Source organism: Nyctereutes procyonoides, unplaced genomic scaffold (assembly GCF_905146905.1).
Source record: "Nyctereutes procyonoides isolate TBG_1078 unplaced genomic scaffold, NYPRO_anot_genome, whole genome shotgun sequence".
NCBI lineage: Eukaryota > Metazoa > Chordata > Mammalia > Carnivora > Canidae > Nyctereutes > Nyctereutes procyonoides.
This window is the reverse complement of record NW_026575117.1, coordinates 445,759-472,978: the sequence shown is the minus strand read 5'-3', so window position 1 is coordinate 472,978 and position 27,220 is coordinate 445,759. Positions and strand designations below refer to the sequence as shown.

The following is a 27,220-nucleotide window of genomic DNA, read 5'->3' as shown; positions in this document are numbered from 1 at the left end:
CGAGCGCTCGGCAGGTGCTGGGGCTCGGGTGCCTCGCCGCCCTGCGAGCTCACGGCATTTTCCAGGGCTGCGCCCGGGCGCTGACCTGTGGGACCCTGCAGGCCCGAGGCACCTGGGGTGGCTGCCAACTGCCCCTACATCCCCAAGGAAAGGGGCCCCAGGGTGCACACTCAGGACCCCCCTTCCCCGGGCAGGGCCCATCATCATGTGGTGACGGCACCTGCCTGCTGGGTAGAGAGCACCGGGGTCATCAGGGAGCCACGGGTCACCTGTGATCACTGCGCCCTGACCCGCACCACGCGGGGCGGCCACGTCCTCCAGTCTGGGCGCTGGGTCGGTGGGACCCGCAACGTCCTTCCATGCGGCCAACGCACGTGGGTCAGTGCAGGGCCCTCAGGGGGGAAGACCTGGGTGCCCGGCGTCCACGGGGCTGACCGTCCCGTCCCCTCCAGGCTGCCCACCATCCTGTCCCCCCTGCAGCTGCCCACTGTCCCGTCCCCCCCGGGGCTGCCCACTGTCCCCTCCTGTCCATCCATCCTCCATGCATGTGCCGGGGCTGAGGCCACCACACAGGGTCATGGGCCCGGACCTCCGGGGGAGTGGCCTTTACAGCTGCGGAGCTTGGTGGTCCCTGCCCGTCCGCAGGCTGGGGGCGGCAGGGCGCCGAGCATCCCGCCTGGACGGCACCTGCCCAACGGGCCTCCACGATGCGCACCTGTTTCTCCTCATCTTTCCTTCCTCAGGCCGTTCCGCTCGCCTCTGGACCCCAAGTGCCACAGCCCGCTTCCCCCCTGCGGCCCCCGGCCTCTCATTCCCGCCCGCTGCCTCTCCCCACGGCCCCTGCGGCGCCGGCCCTGCCTCAGCGGGGCCTCCGCACGTCACCTCCAACCTGCTCGGAAACGGTTGCCTCACCTGTGCGTGCCGCTCAGCTGCGCCACCTCTGTCTGTGCGTCCGTGTCCCCGGCACGCGGAGTGGCCGCCGCGGGCCAGCGCTACTTTGCTTGGCTGTCCCACGCGTGATGCAGACCACAAGGCCTCGCGTGTCTCTGGAGTCATGGCTTTCGAAAAGCATCATCTGAACACAGCCTTTTCTCCCGGTGCGCCTCAAACACGCTTGTGCAACGGTCAGAGCGAAATCCTTTCGGAGGCCACCGCACCCCGGGATTTCGGATTTGTCAGCGGGATGGCCGCGCCGTCCACGGCACCTGCTCCGTCCCCCGCTCGGGACGTCTGCACCTTAATAACTGGAAACGGTCCGGCTTCCCCGCCTCCTGGCTCTTTTGGGATCCGGACTCCAGGCCCCGTCGCCCCCTTTCCTGCCCCAGGAGTGGAGGAGGCACCGGCCTTTCGGGCACGGGGTTGTGGCAGCTGGAGCCTCCCGCTGTTGGCGCCCCGCATCCCTCCACCCCCAGGCCTCAGGGCCCTGCGGCACCGCACCCCAAGTCAGCGCCTGGAGGGGACGCGAGCAGACCGTCCCTGCAAGCGCAACCCCAAGGACCAAATCCCCCCGAGTGTGACCCCGTCACCCCCAGCCTTTAAGTAACCAGAGCTGCCCATGCCTTAAAGGACACAAAACATGGTACTTTTTAAAACATTTATATTTATATATATAAAAAAATTAAATATATATAATATATAGTGTGTTTGAGACTAAAAATATAGTACATAATATTTAAAAAAAAGGAAAATGAAAACAGAGTAGGAAAAGGTGTGAGGGCACACAGACACACGTTGCTAAAAACCTACGATGGTCTGTCCTAACAAAAATAATATTCTTTTCTCTCTTCTCTTAATCGTCATCATGGATCCGTTTATTTTTGGGGTTCGGGAGGACAAAACGCAGCCGGAGCCGGGAGTGGAGGCCGTGACCCCAGGCTGGTCGGGGCAGAGAGCGCGGCCCCACCTCCCGGCGAACGGGGTGCCCCCACCCCAGGTCCGGCCGCTACCAGGCGGCGCCCAGCGGGACTGCACGGCCACTCGGCTGCTCCGTCCCCGGTGGGGGCGTTCCCAGGGGCGGGGGCAGCACCTGACCCCCAGACACAGGTAGAAGGCCGCAGGCCCACCGCCCCGACGAAGGCCAGCGGTCGCGGCGGGCGGGAGGCCAGGGGCAGGGGCAGGAGGCTGGCAGGAATGTGACAGTTCTACGCAAACGGAGCTACTAACATTATTATTATTATTACCGTTATTATTTTTCAGGGCAGGCTTGTACCAGAGCCGCCCATATGGCCTGTGACTGCTGCGCAGCAATGGTTTCTCCAGGGACAGGGCCTGGAGCCCCCTCACAGTGATGCTTGGCGGGCCTGACCCCACCCCGCCCCCGCGTACACCTGGCCGCGCACCTGGCCCCATGCACCTGGCCGCGCACCTGGCCACGCACCTGGTCCCGTGCACCTGGCTGCGCACCTAGCAGAGGGAGCCCAAGGCAGCACAGGGAGGCCAGGGGGGCAGGTGCCTTGGAGGGGAACCAGGGAGGGGGGAGCTAAGTCGAGCTTTGTAGCTTCTTCACAGAAACACGCCTGTCCCAGCACTGTCCCCTGGCGCGTGCGTGAGCGTCCCCGGCTCCCCACCGGCCCCACACGCCGTGACTCCCTAACAGGAAGGGCCCACGGAGGAATGCCTCGCGGACGGGGCAGCCGTGGGGAGCCAGGGCCGGGCCTGGACATGCAGGAGCAGGGGTCCCCACAGCCCACCTGGCTCCATCCTGAGGAGCACAGAGCCACACAGAGCAGGGGGCACGGGGGCTTTGTCCCGGATGCGCCCCTCAATGTGTGGGGCAAGAGGGGTGCAGGGGGGGCCCGCAGGCGGGTCAAGCTGACCTTCCCTCCCCAGGCAGGGCGCCCCGGCCCTGCGGGCTCCTGCCTGAGCTCACCACCACCCTGGGGCTGGGCCCCCACCAGGGCAGCCTCTGTGGCTCCCTGAGTCACACCCGCCTCTGGGACATTCAGAGTCTGTGTCACAACGCTCCGCCCTCCTGGGTCTCCCAGCTGCACGGAGGGGGCAGCGCGCTCACCTCCCCGTGTGCTGGGGGCACCCCGGCTTCTCCGCGCCCAGCGAGGGCAGCTTCCCCTCGGTCCAGGCTGCCCGGAGCCCGGCACCGGGGGATGCAGCCCATGCTCCGGCCTGGCCACACACAGGAGTCGGGCGGGGGCCAGAGGTCGCCCCACACCCACCTCACCGAGGCCTGGCATGCGGCCCCCAGGACACCCTGCAGGCGCGCGTTCCCCACACGTCCAACCAGACGGCCACAGCCAAAGCGCCCTCCCAGAGGAGCCCCTCCTGCGCCCCCCGCCCCGCTGGCATACTGCCCCCCGCTCCCCACCCTGGTGCTGGGCCTCCACCTCCCCAAACGAACAGCAAGACCAGGATGGCAGCCGTCCATCAGACCAGCATGCAAGAGGTGGGGGGCGGGGAGGCCCTGGGGTGCTGGGGTCCCCCGAGCCGTGCCCAGAGCGGGGAAGGGACTCCGCTCACAGGCGTCTGGAAACCCACGGTCCCTGAGCCGTCAGCCGAGGTGGCCAGCGGCTAGCGACCCCGGGCGCCACCGCGTCCTCGTTTCGGCCGAGTGGGCCCAGCACTGACACGGAAAGGGAGGAGTCACAATGTGGCCAAACCCCGAGTCCAAATGAACAGTTTCTGGGATGCTCGTGTTTAAAAAAGCCATCGTGGTGTTCAGAGGTGAGCGGGCCGGGCTGCGCGCGGCTTGTTTCTGCGACGACCGTCAGGCCAGGCAGGAATCCACCCGCACGGGAACCTGCACCCTTCCCAGGCCTGTCCCGGGTTTGCCCAGGGGGACGCTGAGGGAGGGCCAGCTCCCGGGGGAGGGGCGGGCACAGCTGGAGCCCCTGTGGCTGCGGGGGGGGGCACGCAGGGGTAGCCCACGGGCTGGGCATTAGCTGGTCCGTCCCTCCCAGGGCGGGTGAGGAATGTCACCCCGCAGACCCATCCGCAAGGGTGGTGATGGCCTGTGGCTGATGAGCATGTAAGTCGTTAAAGCAAACAGGACTAATGAGTGGTGACCACGAGAGAGGGCACGCGGGTGCCGGGGAGCCCGGGCGGGGGCACAGTTCTCTTTGGTCAGAGGTGGTGGCTGGGAATGGCCGCGTGGAATGTGCGTGTGGGGACAGCATGGGCATGACTGCCTGCAGTGCCCTTCCGCGCCACCTGCCCGGGGTGGCCCTCCCCTCCCCTCCAGGCCCCTTTCCCGCCAACACCTGACGGTGCGTCTGGGGCTGGCGATACCTGTCCCCTCTGGCCCCCCACACCGGGCCCTCGACCGAAGCTGGACACTCAAGGCACTGGAAGTGAAAGGAGGAATCTGATTGGTCCAAGAAACAAAATTAAAAAAAAAAAAAGACACTCAACAACAAACCCAAAGCTGTCTCCAGACACTGCGGCCCGCTCCCCTGGGTGGCAGCCTCCCTGCCAGCGGCGGCGGCGGGACGGCGGGTCTGAGGGCCGGGCCCCTCCCCGAGCCTGTCACAGCCTCTGGACAGGTCTTACCACCTGAATGTTTAAAAATGGATTCAAAGTGCTTGGAAATTCAGAGTAAATGGACGGTGCTGGGAATCTGGCGGAGAACGGGTGCCCCCTTTCCCTCCCATCGGGGCTCTGTGCGGGGGGGCGGGGGGGACTCCCTACAGCTCTTTTGTCTCCCCAAATGAGGTTTTCATTGTTTTTTTTGTTGTTGTTGTTGTCTTTGAAACCTAGCCTGTGGCATCCCACCCCGACGCCACCCGCTGGCACAGGCCCCAGAGTTGAAGCCGGGATGCGGGCGACGGGGCAGGAAGGGGCTCGGGCAGAGGGGTCCCAGGGGGCTGGCTGTCAGCACCCGGTGCCCCCCCCCCCGGCCGCCCCCCCCCATCTAACCGTCTGGCTCTGCACGGACGGGAAAGAAAGCAGCTACTGGAGAAATCTGGATCCTCTGCAGGCCGAGGCGCAGGTCTCCCCACAGGCGCGCGGGTGGCAGCTGGAGAGGGCTGGATGCGAGCTGGGGCGCACCCGCTAACCCGCACCCACTGACCCGAGGTCCCTGCTGCAGCCCGGGAGGGACTGCGAGGGCCGGGCGGGCCACCGCGTTTCCACCCACCTGTGCGCGCGGCCCTCGCGCACTCGGGGCCCCGCGCGCCCCCGCACCTGGCTCCCAGGGGCCGCGCCGGCGCAGGACGAGGGCACAGGTCGGAGGAGACACATCCTCCCGAAGAAGAGGGAAGGGCAGGCCCGGGAGGCCGGGGCTTGCGGAGCACCATCCTCGGGACGGGGTGTTTCCGGGAGACCCGCTCCCCGAAGGCCAGGGCTGCCGGCCGGGCGCGCGCCTACACGTGCGTCTGCATGCGCTGCTGGAAGCGCTGCCCGAAGTCCGAGTGCTGCGACGTGTAGGAGAAGCGCGTGGCCGTCGCGTACTTGCCGATGGGGTCGTAGGCCTCGAACGGGGTCCGCTCCAGCCCGGCCGGCGCCTGCGGGTAGCCCAGCCGGTAGCCCGGGAAGCCGGCCGCCGCGGGGAACGGGTGCGGGCCGAACTTGTCGTAGTTCTCGTAGGACAGCGCGCCCGCCCCGTCAGCGCCCGCGGGGTTGGGGGGCCCGGCGGCGGGGGGCTCCGGCCCGAAGTCGGACGCGGGGGCGCGGCTGTAGGAGCTGAGCTGCGCGTAGCCGCTCGAGTGCGACAGGCGGGAGGCGGGGCGGCCGTCGAAGCGCGCGGGCCCCGGGGCGCGGTAGTCGGCGTAGAGCACGGCCCGGGACGCAGGCCGGTCCTCGTGGGCGCGCACGTTGTAGTAGCCGTTGGTGGGGTCCTGCGGGCGAGGCGGGCGCGGTGGAGGCACGCGAGCCGTGCAGCTGCCCCCCGGGAGCCCGCGCCCCGCCCCAGGCGCCCCCCACCGTGCACACCTTCGCGTCCCCGGAGCCCGCGCCCCCTCCCCAGGCCCCCCCCCACCGCGCGCACCTTCACCTCCCTGGGAGTCATCCCCCCCTTCCCCAGCCACCCCCCACTGTGCGCACCTTCACCTCCCCGGGGAGCCCGCGCCCCCTCCCCAGCCCCCCCAGTGCACGAACCTCACCTCCCCAGGCCCCCCTCAGCCCCCCCCATGCGCGCACCTCCCCGGGGAGCCCGCGCCCCCTCCCCAGCCCCCCCAATGCACGAACCTCACCTCCCCAGGCCCCCCTCAGCCCCCCCCAATGCGCGCACCTCCCCGGGGAGCCCGCGCCCCCTCCCCAGGCCCCCCCACCGCGCGCACCTTCACCTCCCTGGGAGTCATCCCCCCCTTCCCCAGCCACCCCCCACTGTGCGCACCTTCACCTCCCCGGGGAGCCCGCGCCCCCTCCCCAGCCCCCCCAATGCACGAACCTCACCTCCCCAGGCCCCCCTCAGCCCCCCCCATGCGCGCACCTCCCCGGGGAGCCCGCGCCCCCTCCCCAGCCCCCCCAATGCACGAACCTCACCTCCCAAGGCCCCCCTCAGGCCCCCCCCCAATGCGCGCACCTCCCCGGGGAGCCCGCGCCCCCTTCCCAGGCCACCCCCAACCGTGAACACCTTTACCTCCCCGGGAGCTCGCGCCCCTCCCCAGGTGCCCCCAACGTGCGCACCTCACCTCCGGGGAGCCTGCGCCCCCTCCCCAGGCCACCCCCACTGTGCTGTACCTTCACCTCCAGGGAGCCCGGCCCCCTCCCCACCGCCGCCCCCGCACCTTCATCTCGTACTCCTCCCGCGTGTCCATGGCGTCGCAGCGCAGGTCCTGCTTCAGGTCCACATCATCCTTGAAGGACTGCGGAGCCGCAGGACATCAGGGTTGGGGACTCGCCCTATGCCGCCCGGCCCCGTGCCCTGGGGCCCCTGGCTGCGGGGTGGGGGGGTGAGGTGGAGTCTGGGGTCACGGGCAGACCGGGTGCTGGGTGCAAGTGCAGCAGAAACTCTGGGGCCCGTGGGGGCAGAGACCGGAGCTGGTGCCAGCTTTGTGGCTGACGCACAGTGTGACTCCGGGAGTGTCACTGCCCCTCCCTGGGACGGCCCGTCTGAGCTGCCGGGCAGCTGGACCAGAAAACTTCCGGGCGTTTCCAACTCTGACTGCGTGGGAAGGACGGGGCCAAGTGCGGCCTATGGAGGGCGTGGCCTGCAGGTCCTCTGCTACTGGGAGACCAGCCAGGGGAGGATCTGTGCGCACATGCATGTGTGCACAAGCGTCTGTGCAGCTGCGTGTACATGTGGAGCACGTGTGAGCGCACGTACGTGTGTACATGGGACCAAGGCTGGCCCAGGAAGGGACGTGGGGGAGAAGGAGGTCAGTAGAGCCGGGGGGGGCGGGGGTCCCAAGAGCGGGAAGAGGGGAGTGGGGCGGGAGGCAGGGGCCCTCACCGAGTAGATGGCCTTCATGACCCGAGTGGCAGTGGACACGCTGGTAGTGTCATCCTCCCGGTCGGAATGCATCGTGAGCGGCTCGCGGTTCACAGTCTCCACCTTGATGTCCAGCTTCCGCAGGGTCACGTCCTTGCGGCCTGGATAGGGAGGGGCAGCCTGGACGCTCCGCCAGCCTCTGCGGCTCACCCCGGGGCGCCTGGGCCTGCCCGCTGGGGGCGCGGGGTGGGCGGGGGCCGTACTCACTGCCTTTGCGGCGGCGGTAGAGGAAGAACACCAGGGCGATGAAGAAGAAGGTGACCAGGACGCCTGCGCCGATGGTGGCCCCCGCGATGACGCCCACGGGCAGCACTTCTGCAGAGGAAGGGAGGGCTGGGGTGAGGACGGCGTCTCGCGAGGACCTGCAGGCCGGGCCCCACGCGCTCCACTGGCATCGGGGTCGGGGCCCTTCCCCACGCCTGCCCCTGGGCCTGCCGTCCTTCCCCACCCCGTGGCCCCACCGCCCGGGAGCGGGTTTCCCCAGCTAGGCCCCATGCAGGCCCCAGAGAGCTGCTCCCCACAAGGCCTGCCGGGGGAGAGGCCAGGGAGCAGGACCCCAGCTGCCCACACCCCGGCCGCGGTCACCTCGCTCTTCCAGCTGGATGATGGCCGTGCCCGGCCCAAAGCTGTTCCAGGCCGTGCAGTTGTAGTGGGTCTGAAAGTCGGCCTCCATGACGTTGTTGATGGTGAGGGTGGACAGCACCCCGCTGCCCGAGTTGGTCCGCTCCACTGTGTAGCGCTCCAGGGTCCCCACCTCCAGGAAGTTCTCCTTCCATGCCCAGGCCTGGCAGGGGGAGGGCAGGGGGTGATAAGGAAGGGTACCCTCAGGGCACCCTCGTCCTGCACGTCTTGCATGTCCTGCATGTGTCCAGCCTTGCAGCAAACCCATCACAGCTGCTGCCTCCAACCACGGCACAGGGTCTCCAGCCTAAGAGAAACTAGCTCCCGGCGTGCCGGGGAGTCGGAAGCGCTCAGACACACCTGGGGACACTCCAGCATGCAGATGCCCGGGCCCTAACTCCAGAGTTATGAAATATGAGCCTCCAGAGGAGGGGTCCGGGAAGGTCCGTGTTCATAGCAATCCCGTGAAGGCAGGTACGGCCGGGCCAATGCACCGCCGTCTGGCAGCCCCAATGTCCGGCCCCTGTGTGGCCCCCCCGTCCTTGCCTACAGCGTGACAAGCCCAGGCTCCGGGTCTGTGGTCTTAGAGGTTCACTGACCATGGCGCAGTCCCAGCCTCCTCCTCGGCCAACCCAGGCGGGGGCCATCCAGGCTCCCCCGCCCCACACAGCGGCGGCCCCTCCCCCAGGGCCCCTCCTGTGCAGCCGAGGGGCGAGGGGCGGTGGCCAAGCGCTGGCTCCCTTCCGCGGAGAAGGCCCCGGGGAGCCGTGCGCCGCCGCCTGCGCAGCCGTGGTAATGAAGTGTCCCCGGGCAGCCGCGGAGTTAGCCGAACGGCCGTTAACTGTGATGAGGGCCTCAACGGCTAATGGTCACGGGAGGACTTAATGGCGCGTGGTGTGGGGACGAGGGGGCGGGGGGAGGCAGGAGGGGCAGGTGGCAGGAGCCGGCCTCCTGCACCTGTTGCTGCACACTCCCCGTGCACCCTCCGCCAGGGAGCCTGCCCCGGCTGCTGAGGACCCAACGGGGCTGGGGAGCGCTGATAGCGGCTCAGGGTCACGACCCGGGTGGGGGGCGGGGGGGACTCACGATGCGGTCGGGGGGCGGCGTGCTCCCGATGAAGCACTCCACCTTGCCGCCGTCACCCCTGATGGCGTACTGCACCGCCTCACTGGAGATAATGGGCGGCCCTGCGAGCAAGAGGACCCGGTCAGGGCCGGGGCGGGCCGGGGCAGGGGGCGGGGGGCAGGCCGCCCCGCAGGCCGCTCACCGTTCACGTAGAGGGGCACCTCCCTCTCGGCCACGCCGATCCGAGGCACGATGGCGCGGCAGGTGTAGGTGCCGGCATCGGCCTGGGTCACGGACTTCAACAGCAGCTGGTTGCTGTTACTCAGGACCTGGGCAGAGAGAGCAGCCTCGGGTGGGGAGCCAGGAGGCCTGGGCCCCTGGGTGCGAGGGGGGCCCCGCATTGGACGCAGTGGAGAGAAAGCAGGAAGGGCCACAAGTGAATTCCCGGAAGGGCAAAGGGTGCATCCCCCGATCCCAAACGGAGCCGCGCCGATGCCTGCCGTCTCGGCAGCCTGGGCTGGTGGGGGCACAGCGGCCGGTGGCTTGGCGATTCCCTGAGGACACGACCTCCCTGACGCCCCTTCTAGGGCTTTCCCTGCCAAACAGGGTAGGCGGCTTCCCCCCGAAATCCCTCTCCCCGCGGCTCCAGCCCGTGCAGTCCGTGCTTCCCGCCATCCGGAGTGGACTCATTCACCCCGTCCGCGGAAGCCCCTCCGCCGCCCCCTGCCGCCACGGAACCGTCCAGCTGCGCTGCCGGGAGAAGCGGGTCTCGATGGCGAGCACCGGCTTCCGCGTCCCAGGGCCCTCAACACGCCCGGCTGCGGCCTGTCCCCACCGCACCCCGCCGTCCCACCTGCGACCGACTCCTTGCTCCGGGCGCCCGGGTCGGGCAGCAAGCGTCTTACCATGTTTGAATCCTTTTTGGTCCAGGTGAGGGTGAGGGGGGGATTGCCCACCCAGACGCAAGTGAGCGTCACGTCGGAGCCGATGTCCGTGGTCGTGGGCTTGGGGTCCACGACGATCCGGGGGGCAACTGCGCAGAGAGGAGCCCAGGCGAGGGTCTCAGCATCGTCGGGGGCCCGTGGGCGCCATCCTCTGTCCCTCTGCTGCCCCGGCCCCTGGCCCCACGGCGACCCCGGCCCCCCCGGAGCCTGCCGAGGCCCCTGCGGCCACTCACAGTGCACGTTCACCAAGGTGCTGACGTTGGTGCTGCCCACTTTGTTGTGGACCTCACAGGACACCGGCTCCGTGAAGAAGGAATAGTCCACGTTAGTCTCGTAGCGACTCTCGTGGGCATCCTCGATCACGAACCCGCCCTTGGCCCACCTGGGGGGAGGGCAACGCAGCGTGGGGCTCAGGGCTGGGCCCCCCCAGCCCCCCCCCAGCCCCAGCCCAGGCCCCATGAGCTCCCGCCCCCCGCCCCCCCGCCGTGCACCTGTAGCCCAGGATCTCGGGGTTGGCCGTGGCCTGGCACGTGAAGACGACACGCTCGCCCTCCTGCACCGTCTGTGGCTCGATGGACAGGGTCACCGTGGGAGGGTCTGCAAACGGGACGTGGAGGGTCTTTCCTTCTCTTCCCAACACACGGCCCGGGCATCCCCACTGGGCGGAGAGCCGGGAACTGGAGCCTGTAGCGTTCCAGCTCCGGGGAAGCACCTTCCCCACGCGACCCCGCAGGGTCCCGGCAACACTTCGCCCCCACACGTGGGTTAAGGAAACCACCATGATGACGTGTGCTCACGTTTTGCCCCCAGATCGCTTTTAGTTTGAAGTCTCAGGGAAGACCCTGCAGGCCTGGGTTTTAAGCCTCTTCAGGTTTACAGAATTGGAAACTAAGTCTCAGAGAGACTAGGTCACAGCCTGGGTCACGGGCTGGGCTGCACGCGGCGCGGGCCGGGTCCCGGGGCCCCCTGGGTGCTCCCCGCCCAGGATGCCCACTCACGGTGCACGTCCAGCTCGATGGAGGTCTCCTTGCCGGTCGGGACGGCCTCGTTCACGCTGCGGCAGGTGAACACACGCCCGATGTCCAGGTCTGTGGGGTTAATGAGCAGCTGGCTGACGGTGGTCTCTCTCTTGCCGTCCTTCAGCAGTTCCTGGGGACACGGGGGGGCACAGGGTCAGGCCACAGGCCGCCTAGGCTGCCATCGGGACGGCTGGGCCGTGAGCTTCAACAGGGGTGCAGCCCGCCCGCCCCTGCCCCCCCACCCTGGGCCCGGCTCTGCTCTGCTCCTCGCTTGTCAGCGTCCAGAGAAACTGGGCAGAAAGCGCAGCGGGTTCCGTGCACCGTCCTCCCGGACCCCGCAGAGTCCCGAGTGCGAGGCTGTGAGGTGTCCGCGCCGGGCGGCTGACCGCGGCCCCCATGCCCCGCCACCCCAGGGCCTACACCGTGTGTCCGGCGGCCCCCGCGGCTCCTCCACGTGCACCTGCCCCCTCTGCAAAGCCTTGGCGGCCACCTCGGCCCTCAGGACCTCCCAGCGCACACGTCCATCCGTCCTGCCCGGCTCTGGCCCGTGTGTCCCTCCTAGTGCGCGGGAAGGAGCGCCCGCCTCCCGACACCCCTTGGGTGGAGGGGCCGAGGGCCTGGGGGGCAGCAGGCCTCACCGTGCTGGCCACGGCGCCCTCCTGCTGCGTCCCGTCCCGGAACCAGATAATGGTGGCGGCCGGCTTGGCGTTGAAGGCTCGGCAGGTGAGGTTGTGCGGGGTGCCGGCCTGCAGCAGGAGCACGGGGCCGCCGTCGATCCTGGTGTCCTCGGGGGGGACTGTGGGGCGAGCAGAGCCAAGTCGGGGTGTGGCCGGCAGAGCCCCCACCCGGTGCCGTCCCTGCCTCTGCAGCAGGCCCCTGGGGGGGGGGCTCCCCTCACTCACAATCACTGTACCGCTCGCTCCCGGGGGCTTCGGGCCAGGCCACCAGCACGGACCCCTTGCGCCCCCCGCTCCTGTCCGTGCACAGCCTGCACGGCGCACGGGGGGCTTGGCCTCAACCGGGGGAAGTGGAGGAGCGCCCTCCTGCATCCCACCCAGTGGGCCCCGTCCTTGGGCTGGCCCCGAGCCACCTGCAGGCCGGCGCCCAGTGCACTCCCGGCCTCCTGGCATCCCCCACCCCCCACCCGGCGACACAGCCATCCCCGCCGGCGGGTGATTTCCTGCAGCGGAGTGAGAGCGGGCCAGCGCCCTGCCAGACACCTGCGAGGCCACTGAGCACCCCCCTCACGGTCCGGGCTCGCCAGCCTCCCTGCACTGGCTCTACCTGCACCTCTGCTGTACCCCCCAACCCCATCCCGGGCTCCCCAGCTTCCCCGCACTGGCTCACCTGCACCTCTGCTGTCCCCTGCCGTCCCCCCCCACCTGCTGCAGGGGCCGTCCCGCCACAGCCACCTGTCAGCGGTTCCCAGGCGGGTGCTCTGAGCGCCTCACCTACCTTGTGTTGGGGGCACAAGGTGACTGTGCGGCCCCCGCCCCACCAGGGCTGCTGTCCCCAGGCGCCTACCAACGGTGCACAGTAGGCCCCGGCTGACCGCAGGAGGGACTGGCTGGCTCAGATTTCCGATGCCAAGAAACAGGAGGTCCCCCTGCCCTATCCCCACAGGCCCCTGAAGCCCGGGTGATCGGATTACAGGCTCCTTGGAGGTAGGGCCGCTCCTTGCCCTGAAAGCCCGGCTGCCAGGGCGGGCGGCAGCCGGTCCCCGGGGATCCCAGCCCACCCAACCAACGAGCGAGGGGCGGAACACACACAGGCAGGGCTTCAGGGGTAATCTCCGGGTGCGCCCAGTGTTGGCCGGGCCGGGAGGGGCTCCGTGGGACACGCTTCGGGAGCCGGGAGGCCCCTGCAGGCTGGCGGGGCGGGGCTCCCAGGTAGGAGCCCTGGAAGGGGCCCACCTGCGCCCACCTGCACCGCGCTGCACTCGGGCCTGCAGGGGCGGCTCTCCACGCAGGCTGCCCTGGCCTCAAGCCTGGCCCATCTCCGCACCTGTCAGGGGACCTGGGGAGGCCCTGGGGTCCGGGCACAGCCGTGCCCAGCCTGGGGGCTCTGGGGAGGTGGCAGGGGGTGCTGGCCCTACCGTGTCCCACGTGCCCGTGCTGCCTGTGCGGCTCTCACGAGCCCGACTGTGCACCGAGGCCCGGGCTCCTCCTCCCGGGAGCACCTGGTCCCAGGCCAGCGCGTGCACGCGCGGAGACGGCGTGGGGAGGCCGGAGTGGACACAGACCCGACGCGGGGTCCACCCGGCCCGGTCGTGAGCCATCTGCCTCTCCGAGTCCGTGCAAAAGAAAACGGGGACACTGAAGCGCCTGCCCTGCCGCCAGCTAGAGGCACGCGTGCACGGGGATGCCCGTTCGCAAACACATTTTTATGATTTGTGACAATTGTGCATGTCAACACGCACACGCCTCCGCGGCCTCCATTGTCCTGTTTGTAAAATTTTAAAAAGTAACAGGAACCCTCCCCCAGGGGCGGTGCTGTGAGGTCAAACGGGGAGCACGGATGTGACGCGCAGGGCCGGTGCCCGCGGGGTCTCAGCGAGGTGCCCGAGGGCTGCCCGTGGGCTCCGTCCAGCCTCTGTGGCTACACCGCGGGCCCCGCGTGGGGTCACCAGGCCACCTGGGGACACCCCAGGGTCGTGACCTCTGCAGGGCCCAGCTCTCCGGACCCCGACACAGGACCACGTCCTGTGGCCCTCTCCCCGCCCCCGCCCACCCATCAGCCTGTCCCCCTCCCACCCTTCCAGGGGCTCATCCCGGGTCACAGATTCCAGGCGACGGGAGGGAAGAGAGGGAGCAGGACAGAAAGGAACGGGGCAGCCGGAGGACAAAGGGGGCGTCGTGGGCAGAAACAAGCCCTGCAGAGGCGGGGGCCAGGGGGCGTGTAGGGGCCGCCCCCCACTATGCCGCCGGCCGGGGTCCCCCCAGGAGGGACATCTGTTCAGGCAGTAGGACCCCAGCTCTCAGCCCCCGGATCACCCCCAGGGGAATCTTAGGGCCAGGGAGGGGGTCAGGGGTCTGGGGACCCGGTGAGGGGGGCAAACAGCCCCGGGTCAGTTGCTGGGCTGGACTGGGGGGGCCTGGAGCAGCCCCAGGGCAGCAAGGCCGGGCCCTGGGGAGCCCCGTGTTCCGCGGGTGGAGCCCAGCCCAGCTGGCCAAGGCCGCCTCACGCACCCGCCCGGGGCCCAGGCGCCCGCCCCGCTCCCTCCTACTGGACGTGGCGCTGGGGGCGTTTAGGGACGGCTGGGGGCTCCCAGGGCAGCGCGAGGCCAGGAGGAGGCCGGGGCAGGGGCAGGGCCGGCGGGGGCTGGGGCCTTACTCAGCACGGTGAGCTTGGCCCGCCGCGAGCGCAGGGCGGCCTCCGTGGCCTGGCACTCGTAGGACGCGTCATCGGACAGCTCGGCGTCCGTGATCTCCAGGTTGTACTGGCCGGCGTCTGCGGAGCCCACGACCCGGTACCGCGGCCACGCTGCGGAGACACGGCGGGGAGGTGAGCCCCTCACTTCCTGTCCCCACTTCCCGTCCCGGCCCGCAACCCCGCAGCCCTGGACGAGGAGGAGGAGGAGGAGGTCCCGGTGGGGCGCGGGCTCAACGCTCACGGGTTCCTCAGACACCGGGGTGAGCTGAGGCCCGGAGAGGAGAGGCGCTGTCCCGCGCACCCCCCGTCCTACGCACCCCTGCCCACAGGACGCAGGGCAAGGACACTGCCCGGAGGGTGCCCGAGGGCAGCAGGCTCCTCTGGGGGACGGTGGCTGTGCTCCCCACCCCCGGGACCACAGCCTCCCCTCCGTCTGCCTGGAGCGCCTCCCTGGTGTCCGTCTGTCTGAAGCTCTTCTACCTATAGGTCTCTGGGTTTCCCTCCGGGTCTCAGGCTTCCCGCTGCTTTCTCTGCGCCCGGCGGCAGCCAGGAGCAAGGGCAGCGCTTGGGGTGGGGGGCAGGGTGGAGGCTGGCGGGCACACAGCGGGAGCACAGGGAGGAGCGCGTGGACGCTGGGCCGGCAGGAGCCCACTCACCTTTGAGGCCCTGGCCCATGCCCAGCGCCAGCCCGTCCTTGGTCCATTGCACGATGCCCGAGTAGTTGAGCAGCACGCAGGGGAGCACGGCCCGCCGGCCCGCCACCACCGTCTGGTCGGCCGGCTCCTGGCTGAAGCGGGTCTGGGTCCCTGGCAAGGCCAAAGGGGCACCGGGTAAGGACACACGGGGGGAGGGGGCTGCACCGCGGGCCACCCGCCCGGCCCCACCCTTAGGTCCTGCTCCCCACCCCAGAGCCCCCTCCCTGCTGGCCCCTGGGAACGTCATGGGAGCGGAGGCACTCGGCCATCACAGACTGCGGTGCCCTGTTATGTAAGGGTCGGGCCCAGGCGAGTCCCGCCGTGTGAGGTACAGACAGGACACCGGGCCAAGGCGAGGGGGATGGGGGGATGCCGGGGCCCGGGCAAGGGGGACAGGTCGGGGGATGCTGCGGCCAGGGCGAGGGGGACAGGATGAGGGGGACAGGATGAGGGGGACAGGGGGATGCCGAGGCCAGGGCGGGGGTGGGGGAACACACTGGGGTCAGGGCAAGGGCGATGGGGGGACGCTGAGGCCAGCACAGCGGGGACAGGGTCAGAGTGCGGACATGAGCCTGAGCCTCGGTCCTCCCATCCGGGCCTGGGTCGTCTCACCCCCCCGCCCCCGCTCCCGCCTCCACCCCCACCCCTTTGCAGGTGCCAGCTGTGTCCTGGTACAGCACCGCTGGCCATCCCGGGGCACAGCTGGGCTCTGTACCCTGCCCCCACCGGGTGTATTGAGTGAGCCGCTGCCAGGCACACATGCGAGCGGCTCCGTGGGCTAGCAGAGGATGCACCCCGAGAACCCACCCCAAGGGTGCACCCCAAGGATGCACCTTGAGGACCCACCCCGAGGACGTGCCCCAAGGATGCACCGTGAAGACCCACCTGATGATGCACCCCGAGGACCCACCCAAGGATGCCCCCCAAAGACACCCCGAGGACATACCCCAAGAACACATCCCAAGGACCCCTCTGAGGATGCACTCCAAGGGCACACCCCGAGGGCCCACCCCAGGATGCATCCTGGGGACCCACCCCGAGAACCCCCCCAAGGGCCCACCTGAGGGTGTCTGCGCAGTGTCCAGGGCGAACCCCGAGCCCGCTTCTCTGCGCCTGCCCCGACTCTGTGGCAGGGGGGGTGTCCGCGTGCCCCCACCCCGCCCCGCCCCGTGGGAGCCCAGCGCGTATGACTGTTCTGCTCCCCTCAGCGGAGCCCCACGGCCGCGGCGGGAGCGGAGCCGAGAGCTGCACAGTAATTGCCTTTAATTGAGGAGCCCGAGTGGAGCGTGGCCGGGCTGCTGGCGGCTCCCCCAGGCGCCGCGGGAGGGGGGGCCAGGGTCCCCAGCTCATCCGCCTGTCACTGCCCATCACTGCTGAGAGCTCAGGGGGCTACTCCCGCCTCTTCCCTGCGCGCTCGCGAGTCCCCGCACCCAACCCTCCGGGGGCCTCTCCACGCCGCAGACCTCCCGCCGAGCCCCCCACTAGGGCCCCAGGCCGCGTCCCCCTCCCTGCTGCCTCCTCCTCCAGCGCCGTGTCTCGCCTTCTTTCCAAACCGGTCCCACGTCCCCTTCTTCCCGGAAGCCCTCCTGGATTGAGGGTCCCGAGGTCCTAGGCCATGCACAGCGGGTGCCCTCGGTCTGCACTTCCATCCCAAACGGGAACAGGCTGCACCCACGTCTCCGTCTCGGGGAGACCGCAGCTGCAGGGCGGGGGGGCTCCGCGTGCCAAGGTCAGGGCCGGCCGTCTCCGCCCCGAGTCTCCCTGGACATCTGACGTCCAGCTTGCCTGCTGCACCAACGGCCAGGCGGGGCAGCGTCTCCACCGCGGGGGCGGCGTCCACGGGCATCTCCGCAGACCCGCGCCCACCGGGCGCCCACGGCTGGGCCTCGGAGGTTGGGCAGGTGCCGAGATGGCGGGGGGGGGGCGGCCGGAGCGCAGCCTCGTGATCACTCCCCACATCTCCCCCCTTGTTACTCGATTCCCTCAAGCCCTGTGCCCCTCTACTGCGCCTGGAGCTGCGCCCCACATCCGCGGTTCTCCTTCCCCGGCTGAGCCCGTCCAGGGCCAGGGCTGGGCCTCATGCCCGGCTTCCCTGCGGGGCCCGGACCCCCATCTCCAGGGGGAGTCCCCAGAAAGCACCAGGAAGCGGCTCTGTCCGCGGGGAGCAAGCAGCAGCCGCCCCTGCGGCGGGAAGGAGGGGAGGCCCTGGCGGGCAGAGGCGGGGGGGAGCTTGCAGGGCAGGGCGGGCCGTGTGTGCCCGCTCACGCTCACGGCGGCGGTTAGTGCCCTGCGGGTGCAGGGCGGCCTGGGAGCCCCAGCACGGACGCCGGGGCCTGCGCGTAAAACCTGCTCCTGGTTGAGGCCATTGGGTCGGGGGTCTCCCTGGGATTGGGGCAGGGCACACAGTCAGTCCCGAGAGGCTCCCCAGGGGAGGCAGCACAGGGCAGAGCTGGGATAAGGAGGGGAGCCCGGACCCGGGGACCCCACGCCACGATGGGATGGCTGAGGAAGAGCCTAGAAGGTGAGCCGTGAGGGTCACCAGCTGGGGCACCGCCGCGAGGGCAGATGAAGGAGGAGGTCCTGGGGACACCCTCCAGGTCACAGAGGTGCAAGGAGCCGGTGCCGGTGGCCCAGCTGGCCTGGCGAGGACACAGCCACGGCCCCGAGGCCTCAGAGCCCCCAGGGTGTGCGCCTCTCACCTGGGGCCCAGGCATGGCTCCCGCTCCAGGAGGGTCTCCGGGGGGCCCCACCCCGGACCGGCGACACAGGCTGAGCCCGCGCAGAGGCCGGGAGGGCGAGGGACATGAAGGAGACCCGAGGAGAAGCTGGAGGGTGGTAGGGAGCGGCCCGGGGAGAAAGAAGGAGTGCGGGGGGCCGGGGCGCTCTGTGCCTCCCATGGGAGCCGGGCCAGGTCACGCCGCGGAAGCCCCGTCCCCAGCACCTGCCCCCTAGCTCCCGCCCCACTACTCCCTGCACTGCTTGGCTCGGGTCGCGGCCCTTCTCGAGCCCGCCTGGGACTCATGTCCTCGTGTGCACCTCTGTGTCCCCCACCCCTGGAGCCCCTGGAGGACAGGTACGCTTCGATTTACCTCTGTCGCCCCTTCACTCCGGGCAGCGGCCCCTAGGGACGGTGACTCGCAATCATAAGATCCAGCTACGCGCCAGGCACGGGGCGGACGTGTCACACACATGTCTACCATCACGATCGCTGCGCCGGCGGCTGTTCCATCCACTTTATACAAACGGGAAACGAGGCTCCAGGGATATAAGGTACGGACACTACCGAGTGGCAGCGATGAGCACGCACTCGGGGCGCTCGGCCCCATGCCACACCCGGGGACACCCAGTGTACGGGGCTGGTCCCCACTTTACGCCTCGGACTCCAGCTCGGCTCTCCGGACTTGGGCCAGGGTGCCCCACGCCCCGCGTCATCTCCCCTTCCATTGGGCCCAGGGAGCACAGGGGTCGAAGCCCACGTCTGATTCGGAACCAGAAGGGACCTCTCGCTCCGTCCTGCAGGCCGCGGAGATGCCTGCAGATGCTGCGACACACGCCACGGGCTCCATGTGGACACACACGGCTGTAACACGGCAGTCCACGCGTTCCTGGGCACCCCCCAGGGCACACCGCCCCCCGCACGCCCGTGGCCCGGCGTCCTGTCCCCAGAGCGCTGCCTGCCAGGCCAGCCGGGGAGCAGGGGGATGGGGCCAGGCACACGAGGCTGCGGGAGGGGCTGGCGGGGGCCGGGCCCTGTCTCCCCGGATTTATCAGCCGCGCAGTAACCCACACTCCGCACTCCAGCTTGCTGCTGGCTCAAAGGGAAGCCTGTGATTCGCCCCGACAGCTCTCAGATGGAACTAAATCTCCACACTCCACCCCTCCTCCCGCCACACTGCCCCCCTCCCCGCCCTCACATGTCGTGCCGCCGTCCTCCCAGCCCCCCCCCCCCGCCCCTCCTGCTCTAGGACACAGCAGCCAGGGAGGGCCCCGCCGTCGGCCTTGCTTATCTCCCGGAGCAAAGGACTGCGATCTCCGGCTGGGCCCGGCTGAGGGGGGACGGCGGAGGACGGAGGGGGATTCGCACTTTGGGCAGAGGAGCAGAGAAGGCGGGGAGGGCGGAGGCAGGGCCAGAGGGGCTGTGGGCGGCGCGGGGGGCGGGGGGGGGCGCGGCTCTGCTGACCTGGCGCGGCCCGAGTCCAGGCCAGAATCAGACTACGTGCCGTGGCCCCCAAGGCTCTGCCAGGCCAAGAGCCGGGGTCAGGAGGCTGGCGCAGGTGCCCTCTGGCGCGGCTGAGCAGACGTCAGGTGACGCGAGATCAGATGTGGCCCCAGACAAGCCTCCCACCGCCGCCCCAGCCCTGCTGCGCGGGATCTATCTCGCGGCATGAGGCGAGCAAGTGGCCCTGGGCGCCCAGACTCGGCCCCCGCTCCCCCGCCCGAACCGGTCTGCCCTCCCTCCCTCCCTTCCTCCCCCGGAGCAGGCTGGCCAAGCGGCCGACGCAGATGCAAGCTGGGGAAGGCACAGCCCAGGGGGAGTCTTTCCAGGGACCAGATGGGATTTTACAAGTGGCCACACTCTGGCCTGGTTTCCCGCGTCTGAACAGGCTGCGGGGCTGGCCGCAGGGCTGGCTGGTCCTCCCAGAGACCGCAGAGCAGTTCCCTGGTCTGCACCATCGGGCCAGCCCCAGAGAAGCAGGAACAGGAACCTGAGAAAGGCTGGGCCTGGCCCGGGACCAGCGCCAGGAGGGCACACGGCAGCCGTGGGCGGCCCTGGCCCCTCCAGCTCTGGGACTTCGCTTCTCCGGGCCTCAGCCTCCTCAAGCCAGGACGGCGAGCCGCCGGCCCCCAGGGCCCTCTGGCTCTGCTGCTCTCAGATCCTGTGGCATCACCTGCTCCCCCGGGGCCTCCGCCAGACCTTGCTGACCGTCCAAGGACTCGGCCCCGTGCCTGTCCCTCTTGGACCGCCGGGAAGAGCTGGTGCACCTGTGGCCAGCCTGGCGCTTCCTCCTGGCCAGGTTGGGGGGGCCCGTGGGTTTGGTTCAAGACTCAGATGGTGACCCCGCACAGGGAAGGAAGGATGGCCTCGGCTTCCCCTGCAGGGCGTTCCCCGTCCACTCTCCTGGCATCCCCTCTGCTGGACTCACGGTGGGCAAGTGGAGGGCAGAGGGCCGGCCGCCCCGGTCCTTGGGGGACCTGCCAGCCCGGGCCCCTCGTGAGGACTTCGAGCTCCCGAGCTCTGAGAGACTGGCAGGGGCAGCTGGACGCACGCCCCCTCCCCCGCGCGTGCCTGTGGCCCTGCGGCCCCCTCTGTCCTGCCAGCCCAGCGACACCTGGGTCAGACCCGAGCTGACAGCTCTATGCAAATGTGCCCCTGGCAGGGGACCCGGAGAATGTTTGGTGGGAAGGACAAGGGCATGAGAGCCCAAGTGGGGCTGGCCGCAGCAGGTATGACAGCGGGAGCAGGGAGGGGGCCCGCACGAGGTGACGGTTCTGCTGAAAACCTGAATTTCAATCTGGCTTCAGTGGGCAAGGGGAGGGCGGTGCAGGAGCGGAGGCAGGTGGCCGGCAAGGACTTCGCTGACGGGAAGGGGCAGGGAGGACGGTGGAGGGCAGTCCAGTCGCACAGCCAGAGGCCGAGGAGACGGACAGAAGGCGGCACAGAACGGGGACCCCTGCCTCCCCGCACCCCCTGGCCCTGCACCTGCTGTCCCCCAGCAGCCCCCAGCCGGCAGAGTGGGTGCAGACACGGGGGCGCCGGCAGAGGCTGGGGTGAGAAGAGGGCCACAGCCAGCAGAGGGAGTAGGGGCAGGCAGGGGGTGAAGGAGCCCAGGGGCCGCTGCGGTGAGCAACAGGAGGGAACCAGACAGAAAACGGAAAGAAGAAAAGGAAATGAGAAAGGGAGTCCAAAGGTCAGAGGGGACAGGGCCTTGGTCACCATCCAACAGCTTTACTCCAAGAAACTGAGGGTCGGCAGGGGAGGCAGGTATCCGGTGGCCCCCGAGCCGACCTCCCAGCCAGAGGCCTCGTCTGGGGGCCTCCCACCTCAGCACCCCACGACGGGAGGGAGAGCGCGGGAGGCGAGGTGTGGACCAGAAGGCCAGGAAGGTGGACGGAGCAGGGGTGAGGAGGGAGTGGGGCCAGCAACGGGGCATCTGGGAGAGGACAGCGAGCAGCAGGGCCGAGGCCCGGGGCTGGGCGGCCGCCTCGCAAGGCCCTGAGCATCTAGGTCAACGGGAAGGAGTGAAATCCTTGAGAAAGGGAAGGGATTTCTGAGCGGATTAGCCAAGGCGGTGGGGGGGGGGGGGGCGGGGAGGAGACAATGAGGTGACTCCAGGGGCAGCTGGGGGCCAGGCCCGGGCTCCCCCACAGAGAAGACCCCCGACCCCCCAACAAGGCTCGAGGCCCAGGGAGCGAGGCAGGCTGCTCCCCAGACCCTCTGCAGCGGGTGGGCGGGTGGGCAGAAGGAGGGTTTTCCCCCACCCTGGAGCCGTGAGCCTCTCTCTCACCAAGCAGGGGCTCTTCGGGACACCTGACCCCTCCCAGATTGAACGACCTTTACTGTATCCCTCACCCTTCACACCACCTCCTCTCAAAATTAAAAAAAAAGGAGAAAGCCCAGCAGATCCGGGTACGGAACTTTGTCTCCCTTGGGGCCGGGGCGGCCTCAGCACAGATGACCCGGCAGATCCCCCAACGCCGAGAGCCAGGCCAGGCAGGCCCCCAGGACAGCACACGGTGCGGACGGGGTGCCCCGCTCCCCAGCAGCGTCTGCGGGAAGGGCTGGCCAGGAGCCCCCAGGCTGGGCGACAGCAGTGACTGCAGCTCCCCAGGGAGCAGGCTTCCCTGTTGTGCAAGAACATTCCAACAGCACACGGCGAGCGCTCCCCACGTCTGCAGGGGCTCGGATGAGGCCGGATGATTGCCTGCCAGCCACCTCCCGGGGGCCTGGTGCTTTCCGATTCTCCCCACGTGCCTCCCATGTTCCCCTCTTGCATAGACGCAGGCCTATCAGATAATCGATCCGTAACTGTTCGATCAGGGTGGCTGGAAACAGTTTGCGGGACCAAGGCCGAGAGGCAGAAATTCTGTGCAGGGTGCAGGGACAGAGAAAGGACAGGCCACACACAGTGGTCCAGGATGGAAGTCACACATGTTGGAAAACTTCTGTCCTGGCGACCTATGGCGAACCTCCGTGGGTCAGCGACAGGCCGAGTGTCTTATCCCATAGACTTAGACCGTGGCTTCGTGTGTCGCATGTGCTGTGTCTCACGGTGGCACCTTGGCCGCAAGACGAGGCTGCAGACTGGGACGCCAGGCGGCCTCTTCCAAAGTGAGGCGCACGACGTGCTGGGTGCACAGCAGGTGCCCCATAGACGCGCAGCGTTTGAGCCTCCGAATGACAGAGTGGACAGTGACTCGGCCGTCACCGCAGGTGGATCCCGATGTCCCCCGTTGCGCCATCGGCAACCCGCCACTCTGCACCGCCTGGGTGGCCAGCCAGCACCCGGGCAGCGCTGCCGACGGCCGACGGGTTGGGGATGTGCCCTCCATCAGGGGAAACACGGCGCTGCCCACACGTCGTGCTGAGCCCGGGGCTGTGTGCTGGCGGCCCTGCGGCGCACAGGACATACTCCACAGACACACACCTGCTGGCTGGTGGTCCACGGAGCCCTGACGACGAGGCAGGGGGTGGGGGACACGGCCCCAAAGGAGCGGCGGGAGCCCAGACGCCACCGACACGGGCCGAGACACCTGCGAGCAGCTGCAGGGCCGGGAACCGAGGCGCACGGGGAACTTGGAACTCGGGTCGTGTGTCTTGAAAAATGAGACGCTTTCCCCGTCTGGGCGTTCCTCTACCTTCCAGAAGCTTCTACGCCCTTGAGAGAGGCTGCACGCAGACAGGGCACGTCCTGACTTGGAGGAGACGGAAGTGGAAACCGGGCTGCTCCGAGGTTCGGGGCTGCGGCGCGTCGCCCATCTGCTCAGCCTGCTCAGCCTGCTCAGCCGGGGGGCGGTGGGTGTTCGGTGCGCGCGTCCGGTGCGGGCGCGTCCGTGCATGCGTGTGCATGTGTGGTGTGCGCGCGCGAGTGTGCATGCATGTCCCTGTGCGCGAGCCCGTGCATGTATGCGCGCCCGCGTGTTGGTGCGCGGGGGTGGGGGTGGGGGGGCACGTGTGTCCCTGCGTGCGCGCCGCGCCTCGCCTCGGAGCCCGGGTCCCTGCTCCCCCCCGCACGAGGGCTGACGGAGGCGCCACGGCGCAGGGCGTCCCGCCGCTTCCACTTACCCTCCATCCAAAAGGCTCCCCGCAGCGCCGCGTGGAGGCCCCGGGGCGCGACGCCGGTCAGTCCTGCGCAACCCGCGGCTCCGCCTAAGTCGGAGCGTCCTGCCGGGGCGAGGGGCCCGACCCGGGGCCGAGGGGCCGGCGGCGCGCAGGCTCCGTCGTGACCGGCGCGGGGACCTCGGGTGGCCGCGCGGCCCCGCAGGGGCTCCCGCGGGTGGGCCTCGGCCGCTCACCCGCCGTCCCCTCGCCTCCTCCGAACCGCCTCCTCCAGGCAGGCCTCCCAGGCCACCACCTGGGCTGCGCCGCCCGCCCCCCCCCTCCCCGGCTTCCCACATGTCCTGCCCGCTAGTGTCCTCGGGCCGCGCGGGTAGGACGCAGGTGCAGGCCCGGGGCCTCTCCCTTCCGGCCCCTCCTCCTCGGCCGCCAGCGGCCTCTGTCTGTCCTTCCTCCCTCCACCCCCGCAGTCTCCGCAGTAACCTCACGAGTCCCCACCCGGCAGCCCCGCCCCACGGGGATCTGACCGCCCGGGACGCCTCTCACGGCGGATTCAGCCCCGCGATGTCCCCCTGGGTGACCCCCACCACCCCACCCCGACGGGACAGGGCCGGCATCTGCCCCGGATATCAGAGCCCTTGAGGCTCGGCCTGCCCCCCCGGAGTGGACGGGGCGGTGGGAGGAGGAGCTCGGGGAGCTGGGGCAGGGGGGCTCCAAGCGCCAGGGCGAGGCCCCGGACAGGGGTGGGGTCGGGGATGGGCCTCAGCACGGGTTCTCCGAGATGGAAAGTGGCACCGGGCACGCTGGCCTTGGCTCATATCATCCTAGACCTTCCTTCCCGAGCCACCCCGACCTCCTCAACCTCCTGGGACCTCACGGGGCACCCCGACCTCCCTGGGCACCCTGACCTCTCCGCACCTCACCAGGCACCCCGACCTCCCTGCCTCTTGCTGGGCGCCCCAACCTCCCCAGGCGCCCTGAGCTCCCCACCCAGAGCAATGGCAGGAAGGATGACCTGCTGGGGGGCGCTCACTGTTTCGCTCAGGAGCCAAACAACCAAGGGACACAGGCCACCAGCTGTGCCCCCACTCACGCAGTCCCAGACACCTCATCCCCCTGGGAATGACTTTCCCTACCAACACCGCGGCTCCGGGCTGGGCGGCCGGACGCGGCAGGTGTCCACACTGCAGGGAATGCGCTCCAGTCCAGGCGGGAGGGCGGGACGGGGTGGAAGTTTCCCAGAGGGCGGCCAGCGGGACAGGAGCAGGGCAGGCCCCATGGAGGGCAGGAGGGCGCGACCCGGGTCTGTTGCTCGCAGCCCTGACGCCTCCAAGGAGGTAGGAGGGTGCCCCACGCAGGAGACAGGACAGAGGTGGGCGGGTGGGCAGGGGTGCAAGGGTGGGTGCGGGGGCTTCGGCTGCCCTGTAGTGGCCCGGTCAGGGGGACACAGGAGGGCAAGGGGGGAGGTTCCAGAACTGGGCTGGGCGGGGTGTGGGGCCTGTGGAGGGCGACGCCACGGTCATTACACGGAGTCCAGTAAAGTCCTGGGGGCGCCAGGTGGCAGAGGAGTAGGGGTAAGGCACGGGGGTGTGGGAGGTGTGGGGGGGAGCCTCACCCCGCCCCCCTACAGCAGCACTGATTCCAACCGGAACCTCGTCCTGGCAGCCAGGCCACCCCGTCCGGCTAGAACCCACCCGAGGCGGCCAGCAGCTCAGGTTCCCTCGTGCCTGCCACTCAGCAGGCGGGTATGGACGCGCGAGCCCGGAAAGCCAACCTGACCCCCGCCCCAGTGCCCGCACCGAGTGCCCGTGGCCCCAGGCCCGGCTCTGGCTGCCGCCCGCCTCAATCCTGGGGGCCGCTGTCCCTAGCGCAGCTTCGCTGACCTCACTCTGTCCCCCTGCTGAGTGGTGACCGTGCATCCGGGGACGCAGAGCCCCGGTCCTGGTGGGAACGTGGGCCCCTGAGTTCTCGGGCTAGGTGCGGGTGCTTACGCGCCTCGAGGACGCTGCCCAGAGCTCACTCGCTTTTTTAATAAAGATTTTATTTATTTATTCATGAGAGACCCAGAGAGAGAAGCAGAAACACAGAGAGAGAAGCAGGCTCCATGCGGAGAGCCCAACCAGGACTCGATCCCGGGACCCCGGGGTCACGCTCTGGGCCGAAGGTGAGCCCCCGGGGCCCCCACCCAGAGCTCTCTGCCCCAAGCAAAGGGCTGAACACGGCTGGACACGGCCGGGGCTCAGGACGAAAGGCCGGACGCTGAGGCCCCAGGACGAGCGAGGCCGACCCAGGAGGCACCCGAGCGGGCGGGGAGCCGGCGGCGAGCGGGTGGGCGCCAGCGCGGAGCCACACACACGGGTGCCCAGCCCGACGCGGGAGGGAGGCCTTCGTGCGGTGCCCGCGCAGGCCCTGCAGTGGGGAGGGCGCCCTGGGGTGCTGAGCCGCGGGGACCCTGCGCCTCCCTCCTGCTCTGGGGCGCAGGGCCGAGGCGGGCCAGGAGCTGAGCCCTATGTCCTGCTGCTGCCTCACGGGCCACGGGCAGAGGGGCGGGTTGGAGCCCACTCGGGCCGAGGGCTGTGGCGTCGCCGTCCCTCCTCCTCCAGGCCACGAGCACCGGGTCCCAGAGGGCAGCCCTCCCAGGTCTCTGGGACCAAGACTGCGCCCCAGCTGGGCCTGGACACAGACCCCGAGGACCACCACGCCCACACCAGCGCCCCCGTTCGCCCCCGCAGGACCGTGGCCTCGAGGCAGCTGCAGCTCCTGCGGGGGGGAGGTGGGAGGGTGGGGGGGAGGAGGGGGCACGGGAGAGGCGGGGGAGGGGCTGCCTCGGCCTGGCCAGGCGCCTCGGGCACTTCTCTGTGGCCGCGGGCCTCGCAAGCCTGGGGGGGCCGGGGAGGCAGCGACGGAATAATAATGAAGGATTTTTAATAACTCCTCAGCTCCGGTGTCAGCTGAACGGCGCCGCGCAGCCCGTTGGGAAAACTTCGCAAGGAATTGTCTTCCCAGGAAGGGAGACGGAGCGGAGGGCGGGCGGCCGAGAGCTGCGAGCAAGCACCGAGCGAGCACTGAGGGAGCACCGAGGGAGCACCGAGCAGCGCAGGGGCAGGCGGGGCTGGGCCCAGGCCCTCGGGGCGCTTCCACTCCCGCCACGCAGCCACCCAGCACCGGGCGATGACAGCCCATCGCGGAGCCTGCGCAGACCCCTGCCTGAGGGGCGGCACCCACCGGGACAGCAGTCGCGGCCTCGCCCAGGAACCCACCCGCCGCCCTTCCATGCCCCGTACTCAGAGGAGGACATTGGGGCCCAGGGGCGGCCGCGGGGAACCAGAAACCCACGTCTCCCCAAAATGAACACAGCTTTACCAAATCCAACTGTCGCGCGTACTTTCCTGGGGCAGCGCTGCTCGCACAGGGGCGGTGCGGGGGGAGCGGGTCAGGGTGGGGCCGTGGAGAGCTTGGGGTAAACCCGCCTCCACTTGCACGTCTTCTCCCCCATCACTCTCGGCGGGCTTCCTGGAAGCGGCGGCCGTGCCCATGGGCCAGGAGGCAGAGAGACCTGCCAAGCCTCGGGAGCGACAGGTGGAAAGGGCTCGGTGACGCGGATGGTGGAATGTTCTAGGAGCCTGAGAAGCCTTGGCAGGTACTGAAGAGCGGGGGTCGTCATTGGAGGCGCAGAGGCTGCAGCGGGTGGGCCGACAGGTGCCGGTTCTCGGAGGTCAGGGACGTACGGGCCTGTGGCTCCAGGCACGCTGAGACCTGGCAGGGCGCCGCTCGGGGCAGGACCAGCGCCCCTGAAGGGGCGGCCTGGGGGAGGGCAGGGCACGAGGGGCTACCCGAGCGGCGGGGCT

General features: G+C 69.6%; 1 protein-coding gene across 2 annotated transcripts in view; it reads right to left on the bottom strand.

Annotated features, from left to right (window-relative positions):
- Positions 1–3,302: 3,302 nt before the first annotated feature.
- Positions 3,303–27,220, bottom strand: part of KIRREL1 (kirre like nephrin family adhesion molecule 1) — a 62,481-nt gene continuing 38,563 nt past the window's right edge. The window contains exons 2-15 of one of the 2 annotated variants that reach the window (XM_055333992.1): positions 15,059–15,208; positions 14,364–14,513; positions 11,669–11,826; positions 11,010–11,160; positions 10,503–10,608; positions 10,245–10,393; positions 9,973–10,100; positions 9,270–9,444; positions 9,089–9,189; positions 7,967–8,165; positions 7,589–7,696; positions 7,343–7,482; positions 6,678–6,755; positions 3,303–5,786 (exon numbers count right to left, since the gene is read on the bottom strand). In XM_055333992.1, the coding sequence (XP_055189967.1) occupies positions 5,313–5,786; positions 6,678–6,755; positions 7,343–7,482; positions 7,589–7,696; positions 7,967–8,165; positions 9,089–9,189; positions 9,270–9,444; positions 9,973–10,100; positions 10,245–10,393; positions 10,503–10,608; positions 11,010–11,160; positions 11,669–11,826; positions 14,364–14,513; positions 15,059–15,208 (2,267 nt within the window). In that variant the 3' untranslated portion in view covers positions 3,303–5,312. The remainder of the gene's footprint in view (positions 5,787–6,677; positions 6,756–7,342; positions 7,483–7,588; positions 7,697–7,966; positions 8,166–9,088; positions 9,190–9,269; positions 9,445–9,972; positions 10,101–10,244; positions 10,394–10,502; positions 10,609–11,009; positions 11,161–11,668; positions 11,827–14,363; positions 14,514–15,058; positions 15,209–27,220) is intronic. The other variant, XM_055333993.1, reaches the window with a different exon arrangement.